The sequence below is a fragment of the Mustela lutreola genome, chromosome 7, assembly GCF_030435805.1.
Source record: "Mustela lutreola isolate mMusLut2 chromosome 7, mMusLut2.pri, whole genome shotgun sequence".
Lineage (NCBI taxonomy): Eukaryota > Metazoa > Chordata > Mammalia > Carnivora > Mustelidae > Mustela > Mustela lutreola.
Genome location: NC_081296.1, coordinates 44,786,236 through 44,811,091, shown reverse-complemented (window position 1 = coordinate 44,811,091; position 24,856 = coordinate 44,786,236). Strand labels below are relative to the sequence as shown.

At 35.0% G+C, this 24,856-nt stretch overlaps 1 protein-coding gene across 7 annotated transcripts in view; it reads right to left on the bottom strand.

Annotated features, from left to right (window-relative positions):
- The window catches only part of TCF12 (transcription factor 12), a 393,556-nt gene that overhangs the window by 165,309 nt on the left and 203,391 nt on the right, over nt 1-24,856 (bottom strand). For all 7 annotated transcript variants that reach the window (XM_059180608.1, XM_059180606.1, XM_059180611.1 and 4 more), the window contains one exon: nt 20,077-20,179. In XM_059180608.1, the coding sequence (XP_059036591.1) occupies nt 20,077-20,179 (103 nt within the window). The remainder of the gene's footprint in view (nt 1-20,076; nt 20,180-24,856) is intronic.

Sequence of the window (24,856 nt, the reverse complement as noted above, 5' to 3'; positions counted from 1 at the left end):
CTACTAAGGAAGAATGACTAGTGAATTAATCCAGACAGGTGGGTCAGAGGAAGTAACAGACACATGTGCAATGCAACTAGTGACTGAAAAAATCAATAATGAAGATATGAAGTTAGGAAGGTTTTTAACAACTGCTCTGCAAATTAAGGTTAACATCACTGTCAGATACTGATCAAATTGGCCAGATGTCAAAGTATAATTAAAAAAGAGAAAAAGAGATATTTCAAATGAACAGCACATATCCCAGATCCAAAACATCCATTAAAGTGAAGAGAGGCCCTTCATCTGTGTAGTTTCTAGTTCAATTGCATCCAAAGACTCAAGAGACAGTCAGTGATTCTTTAACATGGGTTAACAGAAATAAGAGTTAATTTGCTCAGACAAAATTCTTTCCTAATGAATCAGTGCCCTTCAATTTGCTCTTTTATTTAACATTTACAAAGGTTGTTATTGACGTCTGCTATATGTCACTGCCAGGGGACCAAGCTGTGTCTGTACTTAGAAAGAACACAATGGAGAGGAGGCGGAGTTAGAATCAACACTGAAGCTTGCCTTCCTCAGACTGCCAAATACATCCTGGCCTAGCAGCCTCATCCTAAATACTGCAGAACCAAGTCCATTGATCACTGTACTGAACATAAGACAAGCCTTCTACATTGTGAAAGCTGATAGAACAAAGACAAAAATAATAGAACTTTCAACCACGAAAGTTTAATATGCCTGCCCTGTTATTTTTCCAGTGGACAGATTACTTAGTTGAATATGATCTCTTCACAAAATAAAAACAAGTTTTTAAAATACCCGCAAGCTTTCCTATGCCTTTTGTGAACCATAAAACCACTTCTGAAATTATGTAATTGTTTTAAAAATAGTTCTCATATTAAGAGTGGCAGGACTCTAACTGAAATAAAATGACCTTCACCTAAAATTAAGAGAAATGTTACCACAAATTTTAATTCATCAATAACAGAGGATGTTGAATGCTATCAACATGCTAGGTACTGTGTTAAGCTCTTTGCAGTGTGTCCCTTAATTCTGAAACCAATCCTATAACTTAAGTATAATTACTATTATTTTGTATAATGTGTATAATTACTTATATTTTTATATATAATTACTTATATTATATAGATATATATAAGTATAATTACTAAAAAAAATAAAGAAACCAGAGCCAGAATTTAAACCAAGGTAGTTTGACATCAGTCATGCTTCAGGAAAGTAGCTTTTATACTTATAGTAATGAAGTAGTTCTTCTGCTCATTCAAGACAGATCTTAAAATTATAGTAATCTGATAGATCACTTCCTATCAACGTTAATAACATCTAACTTAAGACCTGATTTTTATAAGAAAGAATGAATTGATGCTTTTTTTCAACCTCTTTTATATTATTGGATTTTAAATATGCTGACAGTTGAGTCTCAACATAAAGCATTTTTTCCCCTACTTTAGTTCTGTTATTCTTCATAAGCAAAACTGCCATTAAAAAGAATAAACCTGCATGGTTAGCAGTTTGACACTGATGTCAAAGAATGATGAAATTTGGAAACTTAGTACTCAAATCAAGTCATACTTGGGAAAGGAAGTCCATAAAAGTTCTTATTAAATTACTTCATCATTCTGTTTCCAGGTTTCTTCTCAGTAACTTGATCACAAGTGAACAAAATACCTGTCTCCCAGTGATTAAATTGTGTAGGAAAAATAAAATGATGCAGCAGTCTAAACGAAATGAGAATGGCACTTATTATATAAAACTATACTAAAATGTAACCTCTCAGAGGACGAGATTGTAAACCTCTCACACATCATGTAAATAAATAATTACTAAAAGAAAATCCACACTTAGAAAATATTATGCAACAATATCCAGCAGAGTAAAAACAAATAAATAAATAAATAAACAAGAAACAAAAAACCCCCCAAAAACGTAACCTGTGAATCACTGAGTCCCACAGTCTTATTTATAAGTCAGTCATATTAGGAACCTGGAATTTATTTGTACACGAGAAAAGGTTTACATGTGGAATCCAGGGTTAGTATAGTGTGACAGTTAAAAAGCATACGCTTTGGGGTGCCTGGGTGGCTCCGTAGGTTAAGCCTTTGCCTTGGGCTCAGGTCATAATCTCAGGGTCCTGGGATCAAGCCTCACATCAGGCTCTAGGCTCAGCAGGGAGCCTGCTTCCCCATCTCTCTCTGCCTGCCTCCCTGCCTACTTGTACTCTCTGTGTGTCAAATAAATAAATAAAAATCTTAAAAAAAAAAAACAAAAGATTTGGAGTCAAGAAGACCAATATTTCCCTATCACTACTAATGTTATTAATAAAACACTTAACCTTGGTGTGCCTCAGTTTCTTCATCTGTTAAAATGAGCATAAGGATACCTACATCTCACAAGTTTTCTTGAGGATTAAATGAGACAATGTTATAGAAACAATTAGGACAGAACCCAACACAGTAAGGTCCTATGTAAATAAGAGGCTGGCAACTGGACAGAATTGAGAAAGAAAATGGCATTTTCCCCTTCTTTCCTAGGTGTAGGTGGAAGGAGTATATCTTCTTACCTCTGACTGTCTAATCCTCTCCTACCATCTAGCATCCCTCTGCTTACCAGGTACCCTAGGTACACAACTCTTCACTGTAGATCCCTACAGTGATTTGTCATCTATGGTCTATCACACTTCCAAATAACAGAATTACCTTCTCCCTCAATTTAAGCTTCTCTCCCAGGAACTAAGCAATACAACTTGACTAAGTTTTAATAATACATTAACATTCTGACAGATTATGCTTATTAACCCAAATCAATCACTGGTAAAATACAAGGCAACAAGAAACAAAATAAAAACTCAGACAAAAATGACAGACCAGCCTTTTCTAAGAATTTGCCTAAAGACTTGCTCTTTTAAGTCATTTCTATTAGTCACAGCTTCTTCCAATATAATCCACATCTCAACCAGGTTCTGAATAGTTTCAAAACTGATTCCATGGTAGTGTGTAAAGACAGCCAGTTGCTTATAAGTTTCCAATGTCACCAATGTTACTGTCAATTTCACAATAACTATAAAACCATATATTTTTATGTTAAAATCTTAGAAATTATAAAATTTTTAATTTACCTTCATCAGATACTAACATCTAGAAGAATATGCCTTTGTTTCATTTATTTGCTCATGTAGTTCATTTCTTAAATACGTTAAAGAAATGCATTAAAGGTGGTGAATGTAACTGTTTTAACTGTTTTGCAATATATACAGAGGAAAATGAAGATGCTCCAGGTTAATTTGCAATTTTTTTTCCTTTTTACTTTTTGTCCCCCTTATTTTTCTTTCGAGTTTGATAAGGAACAGCTTTTACTCATTCATTTATTCAATTCAGTATGTACTTATTAGCACAAGGCATAAAGACTCCAAAAGACAAAACAATTTAAAAGTCAATCAACTACATTACGAAACCAAGAACACTGTCTCTTTGGGAAGAAGATCAACACTGAGATTTTCTCAAACTAGAACCAATTCTGTGAGAAATTCATACATCTTAAAAATGCTTACAAAAGGTGTCTTTCTGCCCCATCCAACCCACCATGACCTTCACTTAAAATCATCATTACTTACATAAACATTACAGTAGGTTAAAGAGCCTATAATTTTTTCACTGGCTGAAAAGCACCTTGGGATGACTGCCAGTCATAACCAGTTCCCCTTAAGAACCAAGCTCTTGCCGGAGTGATAAATAAAGATCATGCAATATGTTTATATGTCAAAGAGCAAAAAATAATACTTACATTAGAGATAAACAAGCTTTCAAAAAGGGATCAGAAAAATAAATTCAGTTGTTAGGCTTAAATATAGTTCTCAAAATTTTAAGCCCATTCACTACAGTCTCCTATCCCTACTGAGAAAGTCATTACCAAAGCCCAAGACTCTATTTCAAGGTCGGGACCATCGCCAGGTTCACCTCTAAATTTACTTTTCCAAAGGTGGTTCTGTATCATCTAGCAGACAAGACTCTTAAATACAGTCTCCTTCCTAGAAAGGTAAGGGAAAACCACTCAGGGAATGTCACCTTAACTATTTAAGGGCACTTACACATCTATCTGTGTAGATAGGGCACAACGGACAATGATGTAGAGATATGTATGATAGTTTCTGGTCATGAAAAAGTAAAATTCTTAAGAGAAAACTGAAAAAGCATTCAAACTGAAAATCATGTTTAAGTTAAATGAGCTTACATTTTATTTTTCTTTTCCACTTAGATCAAATATACTGAGTTCCCATAGTTTAATCAGGAACTTAATGTCTACACAATATTCTATTTTTATATACATTATAAGCTTACTGAAGCACACATCTGAGTCCTTAATAATTCTTTTGAAGACACTCTTTTCATCTTGGTATTTGCTACATTCTCAACCACAGTGTTTAGGATATAGAGGCACGCAACAAAACATGAAGAGATGGGTGGTGTATTAAAACTCCTGCAGAAAAAAACTGTAAGAATTTGTGCTATACCAAAACAATTTCACAAAAATGAACTGCCTGTCCACTGGTTTTCCACAGAAAATCAGTATTGCCCAGGCCTTGATGAAAGGACGGAATCTCAACTGCTATACTCCCAGCACACAGCAATCTAAGCTACTCTAGTGCAGCTCCTCTGCTTCTGAACAGTTGTAGAGATCAAGTTGCAGCTTGGTCATGCACAGGCACAAACACTTAGCAGATATCTTAGGCCATTCCAAGTGCTAGTGTTCTTTGCTCAACTTATCTGCCCAGGAGTCATCCACCTTCAGGCACAGGATTAATCCTAAAAAAGCTACCTGTGGCTTGGTTCCTTTGCACTTTGATGTCAGGTCACTGGAAAGTCAGATCACCTAGAAACTCAAGCATGGTCAGGCAGGGCTAGTTTGGCATGAAGGTTATTCGCAGCCCCAAGGCTTCCTACTCAAACCTAGGAAGCTAGAGACTTCAGCTGCCAAAAGATTCGTGTTTCTGGACTGAAAAATTTCCATTACAACTCTTCATTTCCACCTTCTCAAGACTCCTCTATGCCACACAGGCCAACTATGAAAACTTACCAAGGTCTGCTGATCAGTTATCTCTGTGTCATTTTCCCTCAATAAGCATATACCATGGGCCTCAGTTTAAAACAGCTCCCTCTCTTAGATTCAGGGAGGGATAAGCATGCCACTAACCCCCAGTGAATCCCAAATTTCTTTTTTTAAGCCTGCAACAAAGCCCTAAGAAAGGCGGCTGGCACTATGTTTTCACTGAGTTTGGCCGGAAACTCACTGGGATTTAGCTATTCCATGATTATGTCCAGGGGTGAAATAAGAAGACATTCCAAGAAGCCAACCAGAAGCAAATCAGTTTACCCCTAGCCAGTTCTGCCACAGGTGAGCTTCATCTTCATAAAGCTAAAAATAAAACCCGAAATACTAGAATGGGATTAGAGCAAGTCAGAAAAGGGAGGACATTCAAATATGCCTTCACCACAAGACCCCATACATGAGACTAAGACCAAGTACACTGCACCTAGGACAGGATATAAATGTGTTCTTTACTCACTGAAATTCTACATTTCTGTTGACTCTATTACTCCAGTAATCCACACACTGCATTGTGAATCTCCTATTATCACATCAACACTTTTTTCCTTGCCCTTAACAACTCAATAAATGTTACGAATATTCTGAAAGTGAGGCCTCTAAGCACCTCAATCTTAACATCTCAGCTTCCTCATTTGTATGAGATGGACCAAGTCTATTTTTAGCTTTCAACAGCCAACACATCCATTCTATCTAGGTTGAGCCCAAACAACCTATAAAGACAGACTGACTCTCCCAAATTAAAGGGTTTTGTGGAAATAGACAGAAGGTAGCAGGCTACATTACTAACTCTTGCATTCTTTTCTTTCCTATACACAAGAGCCTCACTTTCTCCAATTAAAAACAAATTTTCAAAGTTCTAAGAGCCTGGTCCTAGAGAAATTAAGTAATGGGCACTATGGAAAGATGATTCAGTTTCTTGCGTGTGTATTTGTTTAGATTCTGTATTAAAAATGAGAATGTAAAAAAAGAGAGAGAGAGAGAATGTCATGTATATTAGATTCGAGACTATAAATACTAGCCAAGAAGATTCAGAGTCTTCTAGTTTCACATAATTAGTGACAGTATTCTGCCAGAGCTTTCAAAGGCAAATGAAAGGTCCTTTTCCCTCATTATGGTACACATAAAATGCTTTAAAACAGAATCCTTCAAAACAAAATCTTAATAGTTAGATGAATACAAGGTCTTGTTTTTTTGGAATCCAGACTGACCACATTAATTCTTTCCTACTGTGTGCTTTACTGATTCTTAGAACCATTATCTTTCAAGGCAATCCATTATGACACTAATCAGATATATACTGTTATGTTAACAGGAGTATGCATGTTGAGAAAGCTATGTCTTTACAACTTGATGAGTAATTTAGGGAGTCATTTTTAGTTTTTCCAAATATCTGTAGTCTGGTTTCCTTTAACATTGAATGACATATGTATTTTCTCATTAGAAATATCAGGACCATTTGGATCTTGATTTAAAATATTACTTTGTCCATTATATACAGCTTGATGGCCATTCTAACCTCTTCATTTTTGCTCCTTCACAAATTAATGTCACCTGGATATCCTAATGTATTTGCATTGAGTAGCAATCCTTACGATTGACATAAGTACAACTGTGGTTTACGGTAATGTGTAAATTATTTAAATAAGAATCTTTAATGACATTAAATAAGTCTCATGACCTTAAACTAGCAGTTTTTATGAAGAAAGGCAGAAAGCCAAGTAAGCTGCCTTTGACATTTCTATTTATTTGTGATATACAATAGTATTCAGTGTTCATTTCAAAAAAATCTAAAACACTACTTTTGACAATAGGTTAAAATAAATAACCTGAACTAGCTTAATTAGTTAATAGTTAACCTAGGCCACAGGTTCATAAGTCAAAATACTTTATGTTAAGAGAAATAAAAATTCCAATATTCTTATGTTAGTCTCCAATCTAAGTGTATGACAGTTTTTTTTGAAACTCTCATTTTTAATACAGAATCTAAACAAATACTTATGCACCTAAGAAAAGCATAAGCCAAATACAAATTACAGAATTAATCATTAAATACCACTGAACTTAGCAGACTGCCCCATTTACAATATTAATAATTATCATTATTGAGCATGCTTCCAACTAACAGCTTCATAGGAAATAAGAAATATATATTTTTAGAAGATCAGATGCCCCACCCCCTTTTAAAGACAAGATCTTAGTACCTTTATAACAGCTGACATCTTAGCCCTTCTAGCTTTCCCCAGCTGACCCCATACACTGAAGCACAGCTACAAATGCTCGAAGAAAGAAGACCCATTGGGGAAAATTGTACTTGGCTCAGCTTTGCATGCATCAGTGGGCTTCAGTTGATAAATATACCCTACAGCCAGATTAACTGACATACTGAGGCAAAAAGGGAAATTTGAGATTTAGCCACTTTATCTTAAACCTCTTTTTAAATAAGGGGAGGTTTGTTTTTACTTCAGTGTTCACTTATCAAAAAAAAAAAAAAAAAATCTGTCCCTAAAGACTCATCCACATTTCTAATGCTAATCATTTAAAAAATAAATTTAAAAAACCTTAAATTTATAATGCACCAGTTCTGATTTTAAAAGATCCATAATTATAGTCTTTGTTTTTTACAAATGACAAAATTTTTGACAACATAGAAGCATGCATGTTTTTATTAGCTCTTTGCTCCCCTATTTAAAAGCAGGACTTTTTAAAAAGCTTAGGAAAATTTGAGGAATTAGGTAGAAACTTTAAAAATGCAGGGGAAGTTATGAATTAGCCTACTGATATTTTTTCTCAACTCCCATGTCTAAGAACCCTCCCCTTTTCTCTACCCAATTACCTCAAAAGACTCCAAGAGTACGTCCACTAAGGAGTTGTTTGCCTAAAATACATAACTCCAAGCACCACCAGAACAGCCTCACCTAGATTCTCAAACTCTTCCTGTGGAAGCAGCTTCCTGGGACTAGTGAAAATCTGAAAACTGCAAAAGAATTTCCTAAGTAGGATTAGCATTTTAAGTGAGGGGAAGGAATTTTTCCTATCTAACTGAGATTATAAACAGCAGTCAACCTGATTCTCAAACCTCACTTCTCACTAAAGTAAAATGAGGATAGGCCCAGACAAAATTTGTTGTTGCATCTCTAGAGGAGAAAAGGTGAAAAAGACCAGCCCCAGGTGAAGTTTAACCACTAACAAATTAACTTTAGGACCTTCCAGTGTTTTTCTGACACGCTTACTCTCTTTTCCTCACCCCAGGCACCAAGTGTTTGATGCTGCCCTCTTGGAAATATTTTTCAATGTAAATACTCAATACTGATATGTAGATTACTTTGATTTTTTGACGCTTTCAAGTTGTTGATGTCCTCAAGAACACATACACAGCCTTTTGGCCTTTGATGTTTCCCACTCACTTTCTATTGCCCAAGGGTACAACAGTGCTGTGTACACAAAGCAAAAGACAAACATTGACAAAAAGATTCTTCTCACTTTCTAATAACACCATTAGAGTGTTATGGTTTCCTTAAACTACAAGTTCAGAGACATTCTTCCTTTAGAAATACATGGGTTTTCACAGGCTCCAAAGGTGACTATTTTGGTACAGATTTCCATTAGACATGTTTCTAGAAAAATAATCTCTGCACACTTTGGCCCTTCTCTTCCTTCCTGTAATCCTTAAGCTATACACTTCTACATTTTTAAGATTTCCTTCAATTAATTTACTTATATATTCAGTTATCTATTTGTATATGTATTTTTGAGATAACTGTAGATTTACATGAAGTTGTAAGAAATACTAGAGAGATTCTGTAGACCCTTTATGAATTTCCCCATCTTGCCATATCACAATTAGGATATCAACACTCATGGAATCCACTTATCCTATTCAGATTTTCCCAGGTGTTGTTGTTGTGTGCATGCACCTGTGTATGTTTAGTTATATACAGTTTTACCATAGGTGTAGCTTTATGTATTCACCATCACAAATCATAATACAGAACAGTTCCATCAGCATGTAAGTATCTCTCGTGTTTATCTTTTATAACCACACGCACCTGTCTCCTTAACCTCTGGTAACCAACTATCTGTTCTTGATTCTTTAATTTTACCATTTCAAGAGTAGTATACAGATGGAATCATGCAGTATGTAATCTTGTTAAAGTGGCTTTTTTTCACTCAGCCTAATTCACTCAAGATTCATTTAAATTTTTGCATTGTTTAATAACTGAATAATATTTCATGGTATGAACGTATCACAGTTTACTTAACCATTCACCCAGTGATAGACATTCAGATTCTTTCCAGTTTTTGGCTATTATCAAACAAGGTGCTATTAACATTCATGTAAATTTTTATTTCTCTGGGATAAGTGTTCAAGAGTACAATTGTTGAGTTGTATGGTAATTGCATATTTACTCCTATAACAAACCGACAGAATGTTTTCTGTAACAGCTATACCATTTTACATTCCTAATTAAGTTACTTTCTCAGATTAAATTCCTTACAGGTAGAATTAAATAGAGACACAATGTATTTTATTTAATGGGTATATAAATTCATCTTTGTAAATGTGTTGGGACACTGTTTTCCCATCCAGGTGTCATGGTAAACTGGAAAAGTAAAAGCACATTGTACAAAGAAAACAGTCTGGAAGTTCAGATGAGCTGCAATGTTCTATAACTATTCAGTGTAGCAAGCTGACCAAAGGATCTTGGACAGATTATAAGAAAGATATAAACAGATACAGAGAGTACCACAATGTAAGAATCAAGAATGGATATATACATATATCCTTTCTGTATCTCTGGGGAAAAAGTATAAGCAGACACCTGCTACTATGCTAGTATCTGAAAAGGTTTTCTAGTATCTTATAAAACACCAAAGATAGGGGAGCCTGGCTGGCTCAGTCAGAACAGTGTGAGACTCTTGATCTCAGGGTCCTGGGTTCAAGCCCTATGTTGGATGTAGAGACCGCTAAAAAAGTTTTAAGAAATATTTTTTTGAAAACCCTAAAAATAATACTTACATTTTTAAAAAGATACCTCATTGAAACCTTACTTTAAAGTAAAATAAAACAAAAGCCTATACTTCCTATATTTGTTCCTATCTTGTCTAAACATGCAGATGTGCATGTGTGCACACACCTGCACACAAATACCAAGAATAAAAATGCTCTCTGCACTGAATGTTGTCACTAAGTGCAGTTAGTTTCCTGTGACCCTCAGACTATATGAAAGGAAAATAAAAAAAAGATGAGACTTCTCTGATGTGAGCTTATTTCATTGTATGTAAACCTGACCAAAAATTTACAAAAATCATCCTAGAGCAAATATAGCACTAGATCTTCTATTAAATCTTTTAGACAGAAGACAGCCTAAAAACTGAGGGAGAATAGCATATCAAATCAGAAAACTTCTCAAACACAAACCATTAAGGTACTTCACATGAAAATTACATGAACTGTAACAAAAATCCATAATTTACACTTATCTTACAGAAGCTGTTCAGATACAAATCTGAAAATGTTGTAATTTTTTCACTGTACACACTCAGTATGTGAATCTCTGGGGAGACTCCCAGATTGAGAGTACAGACTCTCACTAAAGCAACAATGCACTTTTCTGATGATTATGCCGTTATCATCTACTACCCTCTCAACACAGATATTTCCTACAGACTCTTCTGCACAGCTCTTCTCTGCAGATTTCTCTCTCTAAAGAGCTGCCTCTCTGCCACATCTTCACTCGGTTGCCCAAGTTTCATCTTTTCCTCTCCTAATGTGCTAGTTCAACTCACTACAGCTACAATTTTACATTAGTATTTTAAGGAGGAGCTTTTTTTTTTTTTTAAATTCAGATTATACAAAACAAAGGGAACAACAAGATTTCAGAAGAAGGAAATCGACATTTGCCTAAAAAGTCAATTATCAATATCATTATCTGAAGAGACAAAAGCAAGAGAAAACTACTAATCTAGTGAATAATTTACCATTCTATATAGAGGGAATAAAGCCCTAGAAATTTTAGAAATAATTCACCACTAACACAGCCACCAATCACTTTGGTTATTCAAAACACATACACACACAACCCTGTTATGTTCAATGGAATTTCACATACACACATATATAGCATTTGTTACCTCTTCAAAAACTGACAGAGTTGCTACTGTTTAAAGTATTTTTGTAACGCTATCTAGAACAAGATTAGCACACTATAGCCTTTAGAGTAAATCCAGGCCACCAAATGTTCTTTTTATAGCCCATGAGCTAAGAATAGCTTTTTACATTTTTAAATGGTTATATAAGTACCTACATAATATCACTGATTTTGCATCCTGGGCTGCAAACCCTAAACTATTTACTATCTGGCTTTTTGCAAAAATATCTGTTGACCCCTGATCTCAGGGATCAGTGTAGAAAAGTATGTAACAGAAATAAATATAATTTATGATCATAAACTAATTAATTTGCAGTAAAGTGGCTTTGTGCTCTACTCCCATTTAATTGTGACTCCCTAGAAATTTTGTACCATCTGAGAGTCTGACAATCCTCCAGAGATATTCTTAAAGTGAAAAACAGGTATGTAATAAAAGGATGACTGTTTATATATTTCAATACACAATGCAAATGTCAATAGGCAAAAAAACATTACTCAAGAAGAATTAAAACTCAGCCTGGTGTATCAGAAAGCCTTAAAATATAGGTAGAAGGGCAAGTTCTACTGTTCATAAAAATCTAAAATCCCAAATGACAAAAACAAAACAAACCCAACATGAACACCACAGAAAACGTGAGCTATAAAAAACAAAGGCTGGAGGCATCTGGGTTGCTCAGTTGGTTGGAGTCTGACTCTTGATTTTGACTCAGGTCATAATCTCAGGATTGTGAAATCGAGCTCCATGTTAGGGTTCTGCAATGGGTCCCACAGTGAGTCTGCTTGTCTCCCTCCCTCCCCTACTCTGCCCCTCTGTGCACTTGTGCTCTCTCTCTCAAATAAGTAAATAAATAAAATCTTTAAGATAAAAAGCAAAGGCTGAATTTTTAAGGAAGAAAAGAGAAATAGATGTGAAGAAGACTATAAAAATGACAGACTGACACTCAAGCAACAACCTTTTGAGGAGCTTACAGAAAACACAAGGCTTATTGAGTAACAGCAACTCAGTATAAAATCTATGTAACAGGTAGGATCTGAATACCTTCAAACAATATTTCCACCATGAAAACCAAAGCAATTGAGGACATGCTTTCAAATTTAAAAAACAATTCATTTTCAACTGGTGGCTAATTAAAACCTGTACAAACATTGTGACACTAACCAAGCTAGTACTAACTCTTCGTTTTGAAAGGGTAGGGGAGTGCCAGTTGCACCTCTTCCTACTTCTAGTCTTTATGATGCCCTCTAAGATCCATTCCAGTTCAACCATTCTATGAGAATTTTATTATTTAAGTATTTAACAAAATACTAAAAAAAGGACCGTAAATGATAAAAACATCATTTATAACCCTAAGCAAGGAAATGTGAAATAATACCCATAGAAGGGAAGATCTGATAATGTTGCTCTAGGACTTTCCCTAATAGAAAGAGTGCCCCAAATTCTCAACTATGTGCCATGGTGTGGTCCTCAGATTATACAAATCTAGGATAACTGTAAAGTTTACAAAAATTCCTCTTAAAAAATCATTCTTTTGTTCTCTAGTAACCAAGTAGCCATACCTCCTGTGATGGATCCCACTACAGGCAGAGTTCATGTTTGGCTGGCTAGAATTAGATACAAACAATGGGAAGATTCAAGGAAGAACTATTTATCAGTTCTATGCCACTGACCTATGATAAAACTGTGCAGAGCAGAAAGGATTACTGTTGATCACAGAACATACACATAAGTAATGATGAGCAAACGGACTGGGTAAACACAGGTTTATAAAATAAAGGTGGTCTTTGTAGGAGTTACCACTTTGCAACATTGCAACCCCATGAAAACATTCATTAATAACCAGAAAATTAAAAAAAAAAAAAAAAGTAATCCCAGTGAAATGGCCCTCACAGTGTGGCTATCTCAGGCCAGAGTCAATGATGTTGTTGGTCAGTCTTTTGTTAAATATCCCATTATACAAAGCAAATACAAAGAAATCCATCAAAAGCTGAGTATCATGCAAGAGAAGCAAAACTGCAGGAGGTCCTTAAAAATGATGTGAAAGAACCATTTAATCAAACACAAAGCCACTGACAGATTGGAACCTAAACTGAGAGTCAGTTAATAACTAAAGAGAAAAATCAAGAAGGTTCAAATGTAAAGTAAAAGACATTTCTATATATTACCAAACATTTTTCTGAGGAAAAAAAATACACCAAAAAACTGAGTAATTAATTCACTCTTTGTTCACTTAAGACCTAGGGAATTATATAAATTATTGCTTATTTTCTTAATATTACTTTTAATTTTCAAAATAAAGCCCCAATCAAACATTTTTTCCTCTATCTTCCAAAATATTGGCATCTCTTTTAAGTAATTCTAAGTAATTCTTCTAAGTAATTCATTCAGGTTTAATTATGCTTAGATAAAAGAGACCTGAGTCTATACACGAGTACCTCTGAAACGCTGGAACCCCTTTCAAAGTGAGGCATTAGTACTAGCCTGGTCTTTCCCAGACTGGGTACGAAAACAAAACAAAACAAAACAAAACAAAACACATTAGCTAATCTCTGGCTCATAGAAATGGTTTCAGAAAGAATGGTTGACAGGTCATTTTAACTATGGAAAAGAAGATGCTTTTCAGATTGTGAAGGTAAAGTAGGGACACAGAAAGAGAACACAGACAGGAACAGAGTATTATTTTAAAAATACATAACTGCACTAAAAGAAAACATTCCAAATCACTAAGGAATAAGGTATCCTGTAATATGGGAGCCAGAAGGGACAATTTACAACAATTTGGAAAGACTGGAGTATGGGAACTAGAAGCAGAGAGGAAGAGATAGTAGTAAACTCTGTACCCCTCTGTCCCCCACTTTCCCACTTCTCAAATCTCCTCGTGGTCCAATTTGCCTCTCCAGAGTTATCTAATTCTCTCAACAAACACTTTCAATTGGAAAGAGGGAGACCTGATGACAATGTTTGAACCCCTGGACCTGCCATGCCTAAAATCAATCTACCTCTAGCAGTCTGCAATATGTGACTCAATACCACTTTTTATCAAACACAGTTTAAGTTAATTTCTGTCATTTTTAAGAGAAAGAGTTCTGACTAAATAGACTGGATTATGCTACTCCACAATAAAACTTTTCCTGATCACTTCTGGTTGTACCTTCTTTTAATCTCTTCCGAATTTCTGTGAGGACTTCTCTGTATCACTCACATTTTAATATGTGTAATAATTATTGAAATTACTTCTCCTACCACACTAAAACTAAAGTCTGTAAAGACAGACTGAATCTTAGTTTTATATTCTGCCATATGGTATTTTCACATATTAAACGCCAGAAAAAAGGCATGAACGGGTACATGATGGAGAAGGAGGAAGGTACTCAACAATTCAGAATGGTTAATCAGGGTCTAATCAGTAGCAGGAGAAAGAAATCAAACGGACAAATAGTTGCACAGGAGAGGTAAAAAAGGAAAAGAAGCAGGGTAGTAGAAAGGGGCCCGAGCTAAATTAGAATCAGAAGGGTGGGCGCCTGGGTGGCTCAGCGGGTTAAAGCCTCAGCCTCCGGCTCAGATCATGATCCCAGGGTCCTGGAATTGAGCCCCGCCTTCCTCCTCTCTCTCTGCCTGCCTCTCTGCCTACTTGTGATCTCTGTTTTTGTCAAAATAAATAAATACATGAAATCTTTTTTTAAAAAAATAATAACCAGAAGGGTTGGGTCCCTGTTTCCTACTCAACTAGTAGTTCCTAATTAACTACTCATTTCATTTTTCTTGGCTTTGGTTTCTTTAATGGTAGCTAGATCTCTTTCACTCAAGTTTCCCTCAGTGCCAACATTCTGTGTTTGTAAGCAGCTAAAGATCAGAGAATGAAGATCAATGAATATATAACCCATATCCTTTCTTGAGATGGGAGGCTAATAAAACACTGATGAAAATAAAAAACACTGGACAAAGTATGAAGGCCTCATCTTATGAAGTACTGTCAAACCAGATATTAAGCTACACTGTTTCCCCTAAGCATAATTATAATCATTTTCATTATCTCATCTAGTGAAGGAATTTCATGTACATCAAAGTTAGAAATCTTTTGAGGGCAGAGTTCTGTTGTGCTTTGATATTCTGAAAATGGTGATTCTACATTTTTTGTGACTCTAGGAGAATTCTGGATTAATCAGAAATCATACTGCAGGCAGGATCAAAAACAAAAGAGTTTTCTTGGAAACTGGTTGTTTGAAAGAGCAAATATATAGGGAAAAAGTGTACTTATGTTAAAATTCCCATATAAGCCCATAGAAATCTATTTAATCCATAATGAAATGAAAATAAAACATAGTAACTGCTATTAGAAGAGGCCCATTGAACTCTGAGGTAAAGAAGGGCTGAGCAAATAGACATCAAAGGAAGGACAGCTGGTTTGTTTATAACTTAAGTATTTCAGAAAAAGAGATTTAATAATGTACTGGAACAACTGAACCCAACCTGCAATATTAGCTAAAATGTCTAAAATAAGTTTTAAAAAGCAGTATCATTAATATTGTTGCTATTTTGCATTTCAGAGAACTTTCATGTATTATATCTTATTTTTTCCCTTTAAAACAATCAGAAGCATTTCCTAGTGTGTGCTTCATGGAAAAGTAGTTCCTCAAAGGCTAATGATTCTTTTTACAAAAGGGCTTCTGCGTGCTGTGTGAATCTGGGATGTGACAGAGCTGAAGAAAGTTAAATAAGCTTTTCGTCCCCTTTTTTCCCAGAGCCTTTAATATCCCAAAGTACAATCTGAATCTCTAAGAAGGGTCACATGATATAGAATGTGTCCCAAAGTTATGTCACTATGGAACCATTTTTTCATTGTCGTTTCTCAAGATCAGGATCTCCATAATCAAAGTTGAGGAAAATGACAAGTTAGTAAAAACTTCCAAACATAATATAGAAAGAATAAATACCTTATATGCCTAATGGAAAGACTATTTGGGAGTCAGAAGACAGGGATCCTACATTCAATTTTGCCATTTATTGACTGTGACCTCAGGAAAAACACACTTAATTTTCCTGTGCCTTGGTTTTGTCATTTGCAAACTAGCAGTTATAATTCTATTTGCAGTCTTTTTCAGGATTAGATAAAAGATATTAGATACATGAGATTATAAAATTATAAAATTCTAGACCTGCAGAAGACTTTTGAGACTACCTAGCAGTTCCATATCAAAAAGGTAATTTTAAGGACGTAAAATGAAGCCCACATCTCCTAACTCTTAGCCCTGCATTTTTTCCTATATCATCACATGGGCTCTCATTCTTTACAGGATAAAACCTCTCTAGCAGCAGAGTTAAGTCTCAGAAAAGAACACAATTGAGGTATACCTATCCTTAAAGTTTCCATTGACACTCTCTCCCCCTCTCCATCTCTCCATCTCTCTCTCTCTCTATATATATATAGATAGATAGATAGATAGATTTAGCCTAAAATAAGTAAAGCTTTGATAAACATGGAGAGGTAGAAAGATAAAAGGAGTTCATTCCCCAATCACTTGGGAATTGAAGGTAGGCAAGTCTATGAAATAATTCATTTCCATATCTAATTAACAGACTGATCCTACCATCATCAAAAATTTATCTAATCAACAACAGATAAAGAAAAGCAAATTTTTACTGAAATTACGGAGAGAACCAAGGGTAGTGTGAAATGGACTAAAGCCGGAAGAGACTAGAAATAGGTGACTATTTGGTGATACTTGTACAATTCATTGCTATTGTCAAAGCTTTGCAGCTTTCCTATAATAGAGTACAGAATTGTTTGATGCTAATTACTTAGTGATGTGCCAAAATGATGTATTTATTTCACTTGAAACATAAGAAAAACCCTTTTTCCCATACTGACAAATCAATCGGATAATTCTGGAATTCATTAAAAAGAAACACTAAGTGATCGAACAATAATAGCTTTACTTCCTGTGTAAAATACTTCAAAATACCTAAATGAATACAGAAATGCATGTTTCTGTGGCAAATTGTTCATTACTGAATCATTATCAATCCTTGTTAGACAAAATTTCTCATTTTTGCAATGTGCAAAATCATTAAAGTGTTTGAGAGCTCCATCACGAAAGACAGTAGCACTTTATAATCCATGATTTCTTTAGGCAAATGTGCTTATGGTTGAACATAATACAAAAAATAACAACATCCCCTAGCATATGATTCTTCCCCAGCCTTAATGGTATTTTTATATGTTGACAGCAATAATGAAATATGTCACTGCTTTCCTATTAGCTTTAACTGTTTTTGAGCATTCTTCATTCATGGCATCACTGTGAAGTGTTACCTGTTAGGATGATTAGGAAGGATTTGGAACTATACAGTTCCAAATGCTTCTAATACTGCTATGCACATCTTAGTCATGCTTTAACAACATAGGTTTTTAGCCTGAAATTTGCTTAAATTATCAAATAGCTAGAAAAGTAACCTATCCACTGTAATTCTACCGAGCGCTATCAACCCACATATTTAGATATGTAACAGTTCATTTCCTTCAACTCACATCAAGTTGGATTGCCTGTTGCTGTATGGAACTACTTTATAATTTAGGAAATAATAACTTCCAAAAGCAAGTTACTGTCATGCAAAGTGCTTACACTAAACTGCTAGATACCTCATTTGATCATTTTTATTGAAAATAAAAGGGAAAAAATATAGTAAATTAGGTATTGCCAATGACCAGTGAAATCCTTTTGAAAATATCTGCCTAATCTTTTCAGGGTTCATTTCCCCCTTTTTTATAGGTAAATAAACGTTTTTAAGACTTGATAATTACGACTTAAAATGAAAATGTAGCTTCGCCTGATTAATTGTATAGTGTAGTTCAGATGAATGCAGGTTTTTTTTTTTTTTTACTTATATTGTGAAGAGATTGATCTATTTATAAATTTGAGTTTTTATAATATTTTAAGACTTATTTTAGATGCTCATTTAATACACAGGGTATGCATGACTATTAAAAGTATTCTAATAATTATCTGTAAACTGAAGCAACCAACAAGCACGCACTCATAACTGCTGTTTTAAGAAAATGTTACCTCAAACTGAATTACAGAAATATTTTTAGCCAACAGATGCTCAGACCAAGTGACTGACATGCATACTTCTTAGAATTCATTTAATTCCCACACTTATCCCCACAATTTTAACAGTCACCTTGGCTCAAAGCTATGCTAATGATGCAATTCTACTGGGCTTAAGAATCCTAACTGTTAGTTAAGAATAAATATAAACACATACATTTTAAAAAGGGCAATTTCTGATTTTTCACGTTTAAGAAGTATAGCCTCAACTAAGAAAGCTTAGTTCAATCTGAAATTAAAAAAACTGACTGAGTTTGCTCCACCATATTTACAATAAATTAAATGCTACTTGGGGAAAAGATATACTATAGGATGAAATTATTTGGAGTGTCACATCTATTTTACTTTGACAGTAAGTTCAACAGAAAATTTAAAAGATAAAAAAAGTTTTCCCCAACTAAGTGCAAGGATAATTATTTTGTTCTCAATTTAATTCTGATTTTTATCTGGGATGATATGATTTTCATTTGCATTTATGTTAAAACAAACTGTCATTTTAAACACAAGTTTTATTGCTCATTAGATTTTTAACTCTTTTGTCATACTCAATGATTCTGGCTTGAAAGTGGTAACTGCTTTAGGCAAAATCCACACTAGAATATCAGACAGTCTCTTCAACACTTTATAGTGGATAAGGGAATTAAACAAAGACTGTGCAAAGCAAAACCATTTATAAAGAAATTGCAGACCACCAGGATTTTGGATTTGGATAATCCACTTAGTTTAGCATGGCTGTGTATTAAAAGGACAATTCCAAGACCATAATATAGGTCACGTCCTTAAGAAACAGAGTAAGTAATGAAATCAATGTCAATTACACAAATTTCCATTTTTACATGATGCCACTGACAGTAAGTAAAACAGATTAAACAAAGCTTTCTAATATGCCCAGGCCCAGCACAAGCAAGAAGGAAAAATAATGGTATAAAACACAGGTTCTTTTTAATCAGGTTCTGCAAAAAGGTAAAACTGTTGCTTTAAAAAAAAAAAAAAAAAAAAAAAAGGGCACCTAAACTAGGGGGGGGGGGGGGAGCTTGGGCTTATCACTTCAGCTTGAACAGCTAGCTATAAACTTTCACATGAGAAAGAAAGAGGTGAGGGAAAGAGTGATACGTGTTTTGCAGGGAGAAGAGAGAAATAAAAAAAAAAAAGCTAACCTAAAGGTTTCGCCAAAATATAATAATCCGGTTCAGGTGGTAGGTAGTATCCTTCAAAGTACAACTTCATTAATGCAGAACACAGCTTCAAAATTCCCAATACGAACCCAAGTGCTTAAAACAAATGCTGCCAACCTCTAAATGCTCTATTAAGTTCTAAACAAATAGTGTCAAAAGAAATATTGTAAGTAAAATCTGCTTAAAATCAATCCTTTATCATATTTTTAATTGCCACATATAGATTCGACTGTTAAGACAAGTAGTAAATTACAAATGTCTCAAAATGCTTCTTTGCCTAGAAAGCAGAAAACATAAAATGCCTGATATCACAAAGACAGTGCCAAATTTATAAAAAATGCTGCTTCCTTTTTTTGGTACCAGTGATATTTCTGAATATTTGTTCCTCAAACTGAGCTGAAAAAGGAAAGCCTGGATGCCCCTAGAAACACAAGAATTTTTTTTCTAGATACTTACATGTATTTCTTGGACAAAGGACTAAAAATGTCTCTGACCAAAGAGGCTTTATAAAGACTACTTGCAGAGAATTACCAACTTACCCATCAGATTTGAGTTCATGAAAGGTGTTGGGGACAAGCCTTCATGGGCCCCTAATCGACTGTCATTCAAGTGATCACTGTAATGAGGGCTGTCTGTAAAACCCTAGAGGGAAAAAAAAAAGACCAGAGTATTAAAGAGATTATTTGGCAGCCCTGCTAATTGAGCATAATGACACTCATCTAATTAATATACAGACTTACAAATGGTCATTCCCAACCAAGTTCCTTGTTCATTACTTGAAAAACTAAACAGAAGTGCTCCTTTTATTCCTTTTAAGGTTTTAAAGTAGTTTCTTAATGATCTTAAAGAAAATTAGCCCTATGAACTCATTATAGCCAAAAAAAGGTTCTATAGATCATTTTTTTAAAAAAAGGATAAACTAAGAAAATATAATTTTAAGTTGTAATAAATTAGGAAAATATTTTTTTCTACCTTCCTTCCTCTGTCTATAAACCCTACCTATTACGAGGTAATTACAAGTTTAAATTAAAATATTAAAAATAATCCACAATCAATATACTAGAAATGAATCTTTTCCTGAATAGCAAACATATATTTAACAATACAAGTAGAACAAGACAGACTACTAGAAAAACTAACCCATGTAAAAAGGAAAACATTTGTTAAAAGCAGCTGATTTGGGGTGCCTGGGTGGCTCAGTTGGTTAAGCCTCTGCCTTCGGCTCAGGTCATGATCTCAGGGTGCTATGATCGAGCCCCACATGGGGCTCTCTTCTCGGCAGGGAGCCTGCTCCCCCCCCCCCGCCCCGCCTACCTCTCTGTCTACTTGTGACCTCTCTGCAAATAAATAAATAAATAAATAATCTTAAAACAAAAACAAAAACAGCTAATTTAAATTCTTGAGTCTTTAAGATGAAATTGCACACACCATGAACATATTAAAGTTAATGTTAGTATTTCAAAATAGATGTTACTAAGTTTCTCTTTATAACTTAAGACATGTTTAAAAAAAAAACAAAGGAGGAAAAAAGATACTAAGGTTTACAAATAAATGTTACAAAAGCTCTGTAGATTAAGAACTGTTACAATTTTTAACTCTTAACACATACTAAGCACAGAATCATATTGTTTTTAAACAAGGCTTTGAATCCTGGTTAGTTAAACCTCAGGTGATATCTACACTTTTGCTAACTTAAAATGATTTTAGTAAAGATGAGAAAAACTTCCTAGAGGCCCAAACAGGGAAGCAAACTGCCTTGGCTCACAAAAAACAGAGATCACCCAGAATCCCCTGGGACTATAAAATCATCAATCACTGAACATTTATCATTATCCCGATCACAGGCTAACATTCAAGAAGACATTAATGGGACTGAAACAGTCCTCACTACCTTCGCCGGCATGCTGTCAGTTCAACCACAGGGCTAGGAATTGAGGGCTAAATAACTGTCAAGTCATTATAATTGCTTATGGATGCATGTCACAACTCCTTCTGCTGTTCTGTTTTAAAACTAACCTTCTGGGAGTGCTAACTCCCAAATGAATCTTTGTTTCATTTTTATCTACTTGAGAATTACTGATACACATGTGATAGACATTCAAGAAGAATCTTGGTGACATTTACAACTTGGTTATGACCACAAGGGTGTCCTCTGGTAACCCCAACGAGAGTCTCCTCGGTCACGGCCACATGCAGCAGCAGAAGCTGTACAAAACAGAATGGCTCCTAGCGAAGGTCAGTTCTTGGGAGTTTACTTCTGTTATTTAAAACTTAACACTCTTGAGGTGCTAAGTGACATATCACTATCTCACAGACATCTGGGTATTTTTCTGCCACTTCCTCCCACTGTCACTTTTAGGTATTTAAGTCCAAACAAGGCATTGAAACCTACAAAACACCCACTGAAATACTGTTTACCATCATTACACAAAGATATTACTCCAGAAAAAGGCCAACAGAAATGTGTTTGTAGGTGAGCCACATTGTTCACCTTCATTTAAATGCAGAAGAATAATAAAAGATTAATTTTGTGTGCTCTCAGAACTCTTCATTTTTGAAGTACCAAAAAAGAACGTTTTTTTCTTTCCTGATCATAAAAATAAAAACATTCTAGTTTTTTTTTAAAAACTATCTCCTAAAGCAGAAGTATACAAATAAATCTAAGTTTTAAGATATCACCAAATGATTATACACACATAGTATATTAACTTCACAGATCACATGTAATAAAGTTTAACACAGGGCATATTTATCTCTAAGCCCCCATTAATATGTGCTCAGAGAACACAGAAATTATTTCATGATCAACCATACAAAATAAGTACTGTCCCTTATTCATGTACATCCACAGGCTGTAGGACATAGTACAGAATTTACAACAAGATTATTTCCCAGTCTACTCAGAAAATGTGGGACTGTCATACCGTACTACAGAGAAGTAGTCTATAAACTTTTTAAATCATGTACAAGGAAGATTTGAATATGGGTCATTATTACCTATTTATTCATAAATTGTATACATATATGATTAACCAACATATAAAATTTCAGTAAAGCTTAATTTTTGCTCATGTAAGACTAAAAATTTACTAGAAATTTGATTATTTTTCCCTACACCTGAAAGGTTCATCTTTTCTTTTTTTTTAAGATTTTATTTATTTGAGAGAGAGAATGCGCAGGGGAAGCCAACTCCCCGCTGAGCAGGGAGCAAGACATGGGGCTCCATCCCAGGACCCCGGGGGGATCATGACCTGAGCTGAAGACAGATGTTTAACCAACTGAGCCACCCAGGCGCATCTTAAAGGTTCATCTTAATGCATACAATTTTCTTGAAAAGTCACAGCCCAAGAAGCAAAAAAAAAAAAAAAGACAGATCTTCATCCACAGATGCAAACTGATGCTAGAAGACAGAACAAAGAAAACAGGCTTATAAATGTCTGTCATGATTTTGGATCTAGCACACACCAAAACTCACTTCAAAGACAAACTGGCTACTGTTTCGAGATTATTCCTGTCATTGCTTCTGCACAGTAGTAGTGATATCCACCAGAACAGAACTTTTTGTGAACCATGATGAAAAGTTATAATGTTATTTAGAAACATTTAAATAAGATCACTTTGTCACATGTGTAAGACTGGTTCTAGAAAAGTACAGTCTTTATCAGCATGATAATGTGTCAACTGGCTGGTTGATACATAGAACAGTGCTTTGCAAACTTCAATATTCATATCAACTGACTAGAGATCATGGTACAATACAGATTATGAGCCACAGGGTCTAGAGTGGGGCCTGAGATTCTGCAATTCTACCACAAAGGTGATGTGATACTACCAGTCCACAGCCAACACTTCAAGTAGTAAGAACCAAGACAATCTGGAAATAAAGATTTCTTTCACATATAGACAGGAAAAATTCAAGGCTTGGAACATAATAGCCAGGTACCATCACTCCCTCAAATAAGAACCACATTAAAGCCTCTGCCTTCGGCTCAGGTCATGATCCCAGGGTCCCGGGATGGAGCTCTACATTGGGCTCTCTGCTCAGTAGGGAGCCTGCTTCCTCTTCTCTCTGCCTGCCTCTCTGCCTACTTGTAATCTCTGTCTGTCAAATAAATAAATAAATCTTAAAAAAAAAAAAAAAAAAAAAGAATCACATTAAAACGCCAGAAGTTTCCAGGTAAGAATAATTAGGGAGAAATCCCATAGTTCACCAAAAAATCTAAAGCAATTAGAATAACAAACTATTTTTATGTATGTAGGTATATATTCCTCCATATAGTTTTAAGTAGACAAGGGATATCAAATAGAGCTTTAATGGAAGAAGTTAGTTAACCTGGTGTTTGAACAGAAGACTCCCTGAGTACCACATAGAATAAGGCAATGAGGATGGATGCTCATAAGCAGAAATGGCAAAAGAGAAGACTGCCATAACATAATACAGTATGGGATAACAGAACAGTAAGGAAGATAGCAGAATCACACAGGGGACTGCCAGAATATTAAAGAGTGGAGAAAAGAAGGGGAAGGTGACTGGCCTGACAGAGGAGTTAGAGTAAAACAAAAGGAACAAAAACAAAGCAAGAAATTGTTAAGATGAAGCCCAAGTAGATCAGTCAATGGAATTGACAAATGAATGCTATATTCAATTTTGGAATGAAAAGGAAATAAACCAGTAATATCATTAAATACAGAACAACCATGGTATGTATTTTAAATTGATAGAGCATTACTATGCTAATAAAAATGGTCAAACCTGATCCCCTACAGCTCCTAATTCAGATCTTGAATTCTGTAAAATGGATTTACTATGATAACCATGAGACTTTTGTATATGAGATGATAAACACTACATTATGAAGAATATGCAATATTACCAGATTCATCTATCATACAGCTTTTGTCATAATATTTTTAGTCAAAAATACTTCCAAATGCACCCTAAAAAATTACTGTTCCCGTTTTATGATAAAAATGGAGGGGGCACCTGGGTGGCTCAGTTAGTTAAGTGTCCAACTTTTGATTTCGGCTCAGGTCATGATCATGGAATTGAGCTCTGCCTTGGGCTCTGACCAGCGGGGAGTCTGTCGTCTGAGATTCTCTCTCTCTCACCTAAAGGAGCTGGAGAAAGAACAAGAAAGAAACCCTAAACCCAGCAGGAGAAGAGAAATCATAAAGATCAGAGCAGAAATCAATGAAATAGAAACCAAAAATACAATAGAACAAATCAACAAAACTAGGAGCTGGTTCTTTGAAAGAATTAGTAAGATTGATAAACCCCTGGCCAGACTTATCAAAAAGAAAAGAGAAAGGACCCAAATA